The sequence below is a fragment of the Otolemur garnettii genome, unplaced genomic scaffold (assembly GCF_000181295.1).
Source record: "Otolemur garnettii isolate 467f Iridium unplaced genomic scaffold, OtoGar3 scaffold00043, whole genome shotgun sequence".
NCBI classification, from domain to species: domain Eukaryota; kingdom Metazoa; phylum Chordata; class Mammalia; order Primates; family Galagidae; genus Otolemur; species Otolemur garnettii.
In genome coordinates, this window is record NW_003852438.1 from 5,648,155 (window position 1) to 5,660,015 (window position 11,861).

General features: G+C 45.8%; 1 protein-coding gene across 1 annotated transcript in view; it reads right to left on the reverse strand.

Annotated features, from left to right (window-relative positions):
* CELA1 (chymotrypsin like elastase family member 1) overlaps positions 1-9,758 on the reverse strand; it is a 12,051-nt gene extending 2,293 nt beyond the window's left edge. The window contains exons 1-6 of the mRNA XM_003790390.2: positions 9,719-9,758; positions 8,984-9,066; positions 7,529-7,629; positions 5,956-6,081; positions 3,945-4,081; positions 2,082-2,227 (exon numbers count right to left, since the gene is read on the reverse strand). Of these exons, the coding sequence (XP_003790438.1) occupies positions 2,082-2,227; positions 3,945-4,081; positions 5,956-6,081; positions 7,529-7,629; positions 8,984-9,066; positions 9,719-9,758 (633 nt within the window). The remainder of the gene's footprint in view (positions 1-2,081; positions 2,228-3,944; positions 4,082-5,955; positions 6,082-7,528; positions 7,630-8,983; positions 9,067-9,718) is intronic.
* Positions 9,759-11,861: the final 2,103 nt, after the last annotated feature.

Genomic DNA, 11,861 nt, shown 5'->3' on the forward strand with positions numbered 1-11,861 from the left:
AAAAAAAAAAAAAAAAAATTGCATTCAGGATACAAGAATAGCAGGCTACTAAACAGAACTGTTCAGAGAACAAAAATGGCCTTTGAAAATTATAAATCTTACAGATTTACAATGAAAGACTGGAGGAATTGTAACATAAAGTGAAACAAAGTATAGGGAAAATAGGAGAACCTATTTAGGAGGTAAAGATGGGAATAACAGAAAGCCTATAAAGAGAAAACTAAAAATGGAAGGAAGAAAATGATCAGCAAACAAATATTTTCAGTATCAATAGTCTTGAGTTTCTAGAATGAAAGAAAACCTACCCATTAAGGGTCCCTCACAATGAATGCAAATAGACCCATGTTAAGACATAGACCTCTAAGGTCAAGAGACGAAGAAACAGGTGGCTTATAAATTGGTGGAGAGTGTAAGGTTGATAAGCTTAGTGATAAGCTGGCTCTGTATTAACCAAATGAAAGACAAATATTAACAATAGGGAAAACAAAAGTTATGCAGCAAAGGACAAGTCATCCTAGAATACACACACACACACACACACACACATATATATATATTTTTGCAGTTATATGACTTAATCATGAATAGAGTCTTATGTAATCATAATAAACACTGAATGTTGATTTAACCAAAATTACTTGGGAGGTCGAGATGGGGACTGAAATAGTTCATGCCTGAGGAACAGGTATGGTTATGTAAAAGAGAAGGGGATTCACATCCGCCATGACTGAAACATTGAAGTAGCAATGTAAGTACATGTCTTTAAAGTGTGGAGGTAGATACTAAAGGAATCAGTCGCGCAGAGCTGCAAGTGGTCCCCTCTCAGGAGGGAGAACTAGAAGAGCGACTGTTCTTCTAGTGGAAATGACTATTCTCTTCCACTATTGAGCACTATAATTTTATTCGCTATTTTAAGCAATTTCACAGTTATAACATCAATCTCATTTCATGACATTTTGTAATAGTTTGTTCTAGTTTGGGGGTAAGCAAATGTTTTCTGTAAAGGGACAAATAGTACACATTTTAGGTTTTGCAAGGCATATAGTCTCGGTTGCAATCACTCTGTGCTATAGTGCAAAAGTAGCCATAAACAATGTTTAAATAGGTCATGCCTATAATCCCAGCACTTGGGGAGGCTCAGGTGGGTGGATTGCTTGAGCTCAGGAGTTTCAGACCATCTTGATCAAGAGTGAGACCTCCAAGACCTTATCTCTAAAAATAGCTGGGCATTATGGTGAGTGCCTGTAATCCCAGCTACTCAGGAGGCTTGAGGCAAGAGGATTGCTTGAGCCCAAGAGTTTGAGGTTGCTGTGAGCTGCGATGACATGGCACTCTACCGAGGGTGACAAAGTGAGACTCTGTCTCCAAAAACAAAACAAAAAACCTCTAAGAAACCCCAATGTGTAAAGAAACAAATGTGGCTGTGTTCCAAAAAAATGTTATTTATGAATCCTCAAATTATTTTTTGTGAGTCACAGAATGAGACTGTTTCAAAAATAAAAAAAAATCTGTGGATGGCTCATTGCTGATTGATTTTGTTTAAATAGAGGAAGATTCTATTTATTATATACTTTGTTTTTTAAAGTATTAAAAGAAATTATTTTGTATGCTTTCTCCTATCATACTCACCTAAACATACTGCCAGAAATACCACTGGGGAAAGGGATGGTGATGATGGAACTACAAGAAAAGTTGGGATGGATGGGAACACGGCTGCCTTACCCACTATTAAAACCATGCCTTGATGCCTGGCCCCACTGCTGCCATAAGCAAGTCTAGGTCACAAACAACTGCTAAGAATACAAACATATACCAACACACAAACGTTGGGCCATGTACAAGCTTTTAAGATAGAAGCATTGAGGAGGATGAATGTTAAGTTTCCTTTCAACTTTGAGATTCTGTGAGTACAGAATCACTAGCACAGAATCATTCGCACTCACACACCAGAGTGTAAAGTAGAGTCTGTACATGGATGTGAGAGTAGGTGTGGAACAGGGGCTAATGAAGAGGTGGGAGGTAAGAGGCACAGTAGGGAGGAACCTGGAGTGGGAGCTCTGACAGTGCCCACATGTGTTCACCTGGCATCCGGAGCGAACTCCATCTCCACCAGCGCACACCATGGTGTTCTTCACAGTGGAGCCCCAGTAGGAGGAGCTGGAACAGGTGGCATAGTCCACGGAGGGCAGGTAAGCCTGCTGCAGGGTCTGGGCCAGCTGTCCATTGGCTGAACAGGACACACAACATTGGAGGTCAGTCCCAGAGGCTTTCAGGGGTAGGGGGGATCCTTCTGCACTCACCAGACCGCAAGCTCTGGTGAAGGTGAACGCAGGGCTAATTCCTTTCTGCTTATTCTGTGTCAGGGATCCTCTTTCCTTCACTCTTTAGGGTCCCTTCCTTCAAAGTCAGCCTAGCTTAGTGTTCCCAGGCTCCACACCACTCCTGCTTTTTATTCACTCATAGATAGCTTAGTTAAGTATTAGACTGGTCTTATGTATTGATAACTTGTCTGTCTGCTCTGCTTCTTCCTTTCACTGTAGGCCCCAGGAAGTAGGACTGGGATTGTGCATGCTTGTTCCATTTCTTTTTCTTTTTTTTTGAGACAGAGCCTCAAGCTGTCACCCTGGGTTGAGTGCTGTGGCATCACAGCTCATAGCAACCTCTAACTCCTGGGCTCAAGCGAGTCTCCTGCCTCTACCTCCCAAGTAGCTGGGACCACAGGCGCCCACCACAATGCCCAGCTATTTTTTTGGTTGCAGCCATTGTTGTTGTTTTGGCAGGCCTGGCTAGATTTGAACCCGCCACCTTAGGTGTATGTGACTGGCGCTACTTGAGCCACAGGGGCTGAGCCGCTTGTTCCATTTCTTAAGAGCTTGGTGCAGTTTTCCTTTACCATGTTCTTTAGATTATTTATTCATTATAGATCAAGAAATTGAGCCACAATAACATTAAATGAACCAAGAGGAGCTGGATTAGAAATATGCATCTCTCAGCTCAGGTTTTCCTAGCAGACTTGCTGCTCATAGCAAAGCCTCACTTCACCTTGAGAAGCCCAAATACTGCCCTGTGGCTGATAGATTCCTGTGTCAGGCTAGCGATCTTTCTTCATAGCCCTCCCACCTTTCTACATTATCTGAATAATGTTCCCTACCTGAAATCTTCCAATAATGACCAGAAAAGAGGTGAGGACTCCTCTGCCCTTAGCTGCCCCTGGCTCTTTCTCTCCAGCTTATGGCCCAGTGCCTGTCTATGGAAGTAACGTGATGGTGTATAATGACCATCAAAGTAATAGCCAGGGCTGGGCACTGTGGCTCATAATCCCAGCACTTTGGGAGACTGAGGTGGGGTGATTACTTTGAGGCCAGGAGTTTGAGACCAGCCTGAGCAAAACAGTGAGATCATGCCTCTACAAAAAAATTTTTTTAATTGGCTGGGCATGCTGGTGCACCCCTATAGTCCCAGCTACATGGGAAGCTGAAGCAGGAGGACTATTTGAGCCCAGGAGTCCAAGGCTTCAGTGAGCAATGATCATGCCACTTTATTCCAGCCTACGTGACAGAGGAAACCCTATGTCATAAAAAGACAAACAAAAAAAGTGAGGGCCAGGAAGTCTGGGTTATGGCCCCAGTTTTGCACGGACTAGTCATGTGATCATGATCCTTAATTTCTTTGGCCTCAGTTTCCTCGTATATAAAATGAGGGGCTGGTACTGCATCTCTGATGCAAGTATTTTTTTTTAGTTCTGAGAGTCTCTAAAGCTCTGACTTGACTATTCTACAATCCATTCTTAGTTCGATATATTTTAATGCATAAATTATTTTATCTACGGTTCCTTTGGTTCCTGGTCTTGGCTTTAGATGCCTAGGACTACAGAAAAATGTGTCCAGAAGTCAGCTGCCTATTCAAGATTTCTGCGGTGGATGCTGCCAATGTGGGTGACTTACTCCTGGTCCTGCCCCAGCCCGTGATGTAGCAGGGACTGTTGTTAGCCAGGATGGTCCCCTGTGGAGGCAGAACACCTAGCTGGACATAGCCATTGAGGGTGACACTCTGGGCCAGGCGCAGCAGGGCGATGTCATAGCTGCAAAAAGAAAGGAGACTGCTCACTCATGGGATCAGCCCTTCCCTCAGGTCAGCCGATGCTCTGGCTCTTTCTAACCCTTTGCATCCCTATGGAATTGGAAACTAACCTCTTTGAAGAAGGAGGAGCCTAACTTGCTAAGCCGCAAACTTGACCAATTACCCAGCTGGGTTGTAAAACATTATCTGTTTAATAGCAGCACCTGCTGGTAGCATTTTGGTATTGCAGCCTAACTCTGATCACAACCCAAGGAAGAGGAGTCTGGGGAATCTGAAAGGAGTCTGAAAGTCATGCATTATCTTGGTGGCAGACTTCTTAAAAAAAAAAGTGTAAAAGACTGCATGATCCTGAAAGCCCAGCAGAATATCCCAATTACTTAAGTTCACCGCCCCACACTCTACAGAACTAACATCTTTTTTTTTTTCAATTTTTTTTGGGGGGGGGCGGGGCTGGGTTTGAACCCACCACCTCTGGCATATGGGGCCGGCGCCCTACCTTTTTGAGCCAGAGGCACTGCCCACCCCCCTTTTTCAAGATGGAATCTCACTCTGTTGCCTTTGGAGTGTTATGGTGTCAGCCTAGCTCACAGCAATCTCAAACTCCTGGGCTCAAGTGATTCTCCTGCCCTAGCCTCCTGAGTAGCTAGGACTATAGGCACCTGACACAATGCCTGTTTAGTTTTTCTATTTTTAGTAGAGATGGGGTGTTGCTCTTACTCAGGCTAGTCTTGAACTCCTAAGCTTAAGGGATCCTCCAGTGTCAGTCTCCCGGAGTGCTAGGATTACAGGTGTGAGTCACCATGCCTGGCTGAACTGACCACCATCTTAATGACTTCCTTTCCAAAAATTTACAACTCGGTCTTGAAGGTTTCCCAAGTAAGATTCACTTTAAGGGCTGGTGTGATGGCTCACACCTGTAATGCTAAGCACTCTGGGAGGCAAAGGTAGGAGTATCACTTGAGGTTAGGAGACTAGCCTGAGCCAGAGCGAGATCTGGTTGCTACTAAAAATAAAAAAAAATCAGCTGGGTTTGGTGGTGTGTTCTTATAGTCTCAGCTATTCAGGAGGCTAAGGCAGAAGGATTGCTTGAACCCAGGAATTTGAGGTTGGTGTGAGCTATGACATGCCACTGCACTCCAGCCAGGGCAACAGAGCAAGACTCTGTCTCAAAAAAAAAAAAAAAGAAAAGAAAGAAAGAGATTAACAAATTTACTTTTGCTGGTGAAGTCTGCTCCATAAAGTGAATGATAACAATAAAAACCAAAGAGTAAAAATGGGAACATCTAACTCTGTAGAAAAGGACCAATTACGAAAACCAGCCTAAAACCTTAAACTTTTTTTTTTTTGAGACAGAGTCTCACTATGTTGCCCTCAGTAGAGTGCTGTTCCGTCACAGCTCACAGCAACCTCAAACTCTTGGGCTTAAGTGATTCTCTGGCCTCAGCCTCCCAAGTAGCTGGGACTACAGGCTCCCCCCACAATGCCCAGCTATTTTGTTGTGGTTGTTGCAGTTGTCATTGTTGTTTAGCAGGCCCAGGACAGGTTCGAACCCGCCTACCTCAGTGTATGTGGCTGACATTGAGCTGCCTAAAATCTTAAAGATCTTCAAAAATTCCCAGGCCCTCCAAAATTGAAATTGTCAAAGTCTTTCTGGATGAAAGAGCCAGCTCATTGTTCCCTCCAGTACATGGTGCCCTCTCTTAGGCTCAACTGGGGTCCTCAGCCAAAGGACAGGCCATGACCCACCCACGAACTAGGTTTCAGGCAGCGCAATCCTGCCTCCCCCCTCCCCGCTCTGAGAGAACAGGGGGGAAACCCTGCCACTGGCCAGTCAGCTCTCCAGCTCCTCGGCGTGGCCGCCCCGCCTGCGCCTACCCGGCAGCCACGTTGTTGCTGTTCCAGTAGGGATGCACCACGATCCTCTGCACGCTCACGTACTGCTCGGTGCCCTCGTTCTGGCTCAGGTTGTGGTCTCCCACCACCACGCGGAAGGTCATCTGACTGGAGTGAGAGAAGGAATCTCAGTGATCCAGAGGGCTCAACCCTTCCCTTTTCCCTCTTAGAGAAAAGTTGGAAAGCCAACTAATGTACTTTCTTTAGAATAGGAACCCATCTTATCTGGCCCAGGCAGATAAGGAAGATGAGGAAGTAACAAGCTCGCTCATTTCCCAATTTACTAACTTGCAGGACTGAAAAACAAAACGATACAAAACTATCATCAACTTCATTTTCATAGTTTATTAAGCTGAACATCATAGGCTGAATATCTTGTAAGTTGGGAGAGGTGTAGTGAGCGTAAATGAAATAATAGCTCTCAGCCACAGAGGGATTTTGAGGGAAGTACATACTTCTACACTAGTAGTGTTTAGTTTTGAAACAGAGTCTCACTCTCACCCTGGGTAGAGTGCAGTGGCATCATCATAGCTCACAGTAGCCTCAAACTCTTGGGCTTGAGCAATCCTCTTGCTCAGCCTCCTGAATAACTGGGACCACGGGCGTGCACCACTGTGTCTGGCAAGTTTTTCTATTTTTGTGGAGATGGAGTCTCACTCTTGCTCAGGCTGGTCCTAAACTCCCAAGCTCAAGCAATTCACCTGCCTCAGCCTCCCAGACAGCTAGGATTACAGGCATGAGCCACTACGCCTGGACAGTAGATGGGCAACATTAGTATTATCTGGAATTATGTTAGAAATGCAGATTATCAGGTCCTACCCTAGACCTACCAGATCTGCTGTGTGGGGCCCAGCAATGTGTGCCTTCCAGATGATTCTGTAATATGCTTAAATTTGAGAACTAATGCCCAAGATAAATATGAAAAAATAGTTACTAGGAAGACATTGACTGGCACTTAAATAGTTACTCAACTGTCACAATAACTACAGAGTAGGCATTATTACCTCATTTTATTTTATTTTATTTTTTTAAGAGATAGAGTCTTACTTTGTCACCCTCAGTAGAGTGCTGTAGCATCACAGCTCACAGCAACCTTCATCCCTTGGGCTTAGGTGATTCTCTTACCTCAGCCTCCTGAGTAGCTGGGACTACAGGTGCCCACCACAACACCCAGCTATTTTTTTTTTTCTGTTGTTGCAGTTTGGCCAGGGGTGGGTTTGAACCCACCACCCTCTGTATATGGGGCAGGTGCCCTACTCACTGAGCCATAGGCACCACCCTATTACCTCATTTTAAAGAGAGGAGAATGGGGGCATAGAGAAGCTAAGGAAATTGTTTAACATTACATAGCTAGAAGTTGGTGGAACAAGGTTTGAACCTGAGCCTGCCTGCCTGCCTCCAAAATTTGTACTTTTCACCATGCTACTTCCCCATAGACCCCTAAACACAAATGGGCAGGGCCATGGCCCCTGAGAAGCCAAAGTTGCATACTCATGCAGAAGGGCCAGCCTCTTCCTCACCAAGGCTCAGAAAAGCTGGTCTTTGTTTTCCTCACCTGTCCACACAGTGAGCAGCTGTCATCACCCAGTTCTGTCTAATGAGGGTCCCTCCACAGGTATGATACCAGGAACCTCCCGACAGGTACTGGAGGGAAATCTAGATGGAGAGGAAAGAAAGGAGGGGATAGGCTGGTGTTTCTCAAAAGGTATTGTCTCACCCCCCTGGCATCCCTCAAAACATTCTCCAACTTTCTGGGCTAGGGATGGCAAATAGATGCCAACTGCTGTTGATGGTTTGGTAGTGGCTACCTGGAGTGTGGTATTGAGGTGGGGTGTGTAGATGCCTCTGGGAGTCAGCCGGGAAGAGTCTGCCATCATTGGCTAGTTGTTGTGTGGATGGGGGTAGAGAAGGTATATTTGGCATTCTTTCTCTAGATGGTGCAAGGGGCCTGGAACCAAGGTCCTACCTCCATTCTCTCTTGGAAAGCAAATGTTGCCAAAGAGTGGCCCCATCATCTAAGCCCAAGCAGGTCTCCAGAGCTTCACCTTCAATGTTTCCAAGATGTACCCTGCCCCCTCTTCAAGAAATACTTAGAAATACCAGTGGAATGTTCATCTTTATCAGCTCATGTCTCTTCCTGTGGTACCCCACATTATGCAATAGCTCTACTCCTGAAAGTTGGGGCTCAGACTTCTGCAAATTGAATTGAACTCTACTGACAGTGATTCCTCTCAAAGTGCAGATATCCACCCATTAATTTGCCAGTTTTACACATTTAATTACTTAAATCAGAGCCCAACTGCCCTGTTATGAAAGTGGAAACTCTTTAGGGAGCCAACTAAGCAACATACTCTACTTGGGTGTGTTTTTGTGTGACACACACTGTGTGGACTAGTGTGTGCATGCGTTTTTCTTTTTTTTTTTTTTTGAAACAGAGCCTCAAGCTGTCCCCCTGGGTAGAGTGCTGTGGCATCACAGCTCACAGCAACCTCCAACTCCTGGGCTCAAGCGAGTCTCCTGCCTCCGCCTCCCAAGTAGCTGGGACCACAGGCGCCCACCACAATGCCAGGCTTTTTTATTTTTGGTTGCAGCCATCATTGTTGTTTGGCGGGTCTGGGTTGGATTCTAACCCGCCACCTTAGGTGTATGTGGCTGTTGCCTTAGCCACTTGAACCACAGGCGCCAAGCCTGCATGTGTTTTTCAAGGTTTGTGGAATCTGAGGTGTGAGTCTGGCACAGTCTTTGGAGTTTTGCACAAGGGGTGCCACATGGGAGTATGAGCATGGTTTGTGTTTGGGTGTGTGCCTTGGAGAGTGTAGTTGGTGCTTATATCCCCTCCTCCAAGCCTTTTGCATTTAGAAAACCACATAAGTCTGGTCCCATGCATCCTTCACATCCAGAGTTCAGACAGTCGGAGAGCTGCTTGTTAAGACATACACACACAATACCCTGTGCCAGTGCACAGCAATTCCTATTGGGGTGGGATCTGGGGCTGCGAAGGAACACCCACCTGAGAAGGCCAGGAATTCCTCTGGGCCTCAGTCCCTCCGACTACCCGGGCGTTGGTTTCCGGAAAGTCCTGGGTGCTGTGTCCTTTGTGGGGCAGAAGAAAAGTGAGTGATGACTAAGCGTGGGGTCAGCCAGGGGTGGCGGTGCTTGTGCTTTGTTAGCCTTGTCTGCAAATTCATAGCTCCTCCCTAACAAACGAGGGGCCCAGTTGTGAGTTCTCTGAGCCCCTTTCAAAAGCAGGAGAGGCTGAGTGCCTCCTCCTTCCCCCAGGTGTTCCCAGAACTCTGGCATGCTATGAAGGACCCATCTCAAATCACTAGGCTAGGGGCCCAAAGGCTCCTCGTGGTCTGGGCCTTATTAAAGGTTACCCCTTGGCCTGAAGGGATGTCTGTACAACACCCTAGATCCTTCGAGGGGGCAGGGACAGCAGAGCACATCCCAGCCAGGCACCAGCTGAGGAAGTCTTCCTGTCCAAAGAGGTGCTAGGAAGCCCAGGTTCCCTGGAAGGGGCTTCTCTTGCTTTATGACTCAGGCACCTGCCACCCAGAGGGGCCGGCATGACCAGTGGCCCTGACCTTTCCTATCTTGGGCTATGGGAGAGTAAAGTTTTTGCTAGACCGTCAGACAGAGTGTCCCACCATGCGCTGGGATGGGGAACTGCCTGGGTTTATGGAATGCTTTTCGACCTTCCGCTAGAATCCCCCTTGCTACAGAACTCAAGCCGCAATCCACTTACCATAAAGGACCAGGGCCGCGAAGATGAGGAAGCGCAGCATGTTGCCTGTGGAGCAGACCACTGCCCCTTGCCATGCACCAAGCCCTCTTTATACTCCTCTTATCAGCAGCTTTGCTGACCTTCTTCCTGCCAGCTGGCAGGGCTGCGAGGGGAAGGCAGGGAAAATCACAGGTGACATGGAAACACAAATGAAAAGATTTCTTTTCAAGTAAACTAATTTATCTGTTATTCAAAGACAGAACAAGGCTGGAGCTGAATTAATCATCTGCTTTTAGTTGAAAAGCATCCAACAAACTCTTTTTCAGAAATAAGATGGAGAGCTGGGACTGGCTTTGCCCTTGGGGTGCTCCCCTCATCGCCTGGCACTGCCTCACTGTCCTCGGTGGCACCATAAATGAAGAGACCTGTCCTGCGCACTAGCAGGTAGAGATGAGGGGGCTTTTGGAAGGATTGGCAAGAGGAAGCAAGACACGGCAGCCCTCCTGGCCCAAAGAGGGAGATGGCACGTGTCCCAGCATGCAGATGTCACCACAGAGCAGGAGACAAAAGCCAAGTGGATGCAGCGGGGAAACTTCTGGTGGAGGAAAGTACTGAGAAGCAGCTTGGGGGAGACTCGCAGATGGAGAGCCAAGAAGGGAGCTCCCAGGGAAGGAGAGGGTGGGGCAGGGTAAGGAGCCGGTCTGAGGGCTGTGAAGGTGGAGAACAGTGGGAGCAGGAGGGAGGAGCAGGTGGGTCTTGCAGCGGATGACACCCCAGGATTCAAGCTTCATGCGTCTGGGAGTATGAGAGGCCTCGAAAAGGCTGTTGCTACAAGTCATTACCACATGTTGCCTTTTCAGGGTCCTTGAGCTGTTCAGGGGGGCTGGGTTCTAGACCCTGGGCTCTAGACCCTGGAGGAAAAGTCCAAGAGGAGGTTTGAGGCCTCCCAAAGGTTACCTTTTTTTTTTTTTTAATCACTTCCAGGTGAGGCTCAAATTCACTGCCCCTGGTCTGTAGCGCCAGTGCTCTAACTACCAAGCTATGGCAACCAGCTCGCCACGTTACCTCTTGACATCACATACTCCAAAGTGGTGAACCCATTTCTCAGTATATTTTTCATGCAGGACAGTTTTTCAACCTTGATGTACAGTGACTGTGTAAAATTTTCTTTCAGTGGCAACCTCTATAATCTTTAAAATGTGGTAAGCATCTTGTATGTTTTGAAGGGGGTATGACAATAAATCTACCAGATGGAAAATCCTGTTAAAAAGTAGAAAAGCTTTAGTAATTTTACTCAGTGTGGTGGTTTTATCCTTTTTTTCTTTTTCCTCCCTGGTCTATAATGAAATTGTTAAAGCAGTGCAAAATAAAATCCTATGTATAAAAGTGTTCTTTTTTTTATTTTGGCCATTTCTTTTTTTAGTGTATTTTCTAATCTGTTTACAACTTTTACTTGTATTAAAGCATGTTTTTTAAAAGGGTCAGAATGTGTAACAGTTAACCCTTTTAAAACATTTTGCTAAAGTGTGATAAAACTTTTTTACTATGTTGAAATTCTTTTTGCTGTTGGTAATGTAAGCAAGTATTTTATACTCCTCAAATAGCTTAGAGACATGTATGTATGCCTGTAAGAAAACATAAAGAAAATCCAAATATGTGAAACTAACAGTAGAACCTGTGTGAGTTGACCACCCAAGGAACTGTAACCAACTAATCAACATAAGGAACCTAGGCCTACTCTACTGATACGGACATGTGATGCATGTCCAGTCTGAAAATCAGGTCCACTTGAAGTGGTCAGTGTAGGCAAGGGGTAAACTGTGGAGGTTCTACTGTACTTTCAGTTCACTCACTGACTTCAGCTCTCTATAGGTCTTTCTGGAAGATTCATCAGTGCTCTGTCAAAGTTTTGACGTTACTCTTGTGGGAAGTCATCAAATGATGTCATAGTTTTGTTTTGACTAGCTTTTTGAAGGCAGAGGTGAAAGGAAAATCTATTGTTATGAGTATATGTATTACAAACTGTTTTCCTTCAAGTGGTTGTGTCAGATTCCTTGGTTTTGCTAACTCACTCTCTTTACTGATGAAGGGAAAAGGTAAGACAGCTAGGTTCTGGTCTGTGCTAGAGAAAGAGTCTTTGGAAATTGTTAGTTTTAAACTTCTG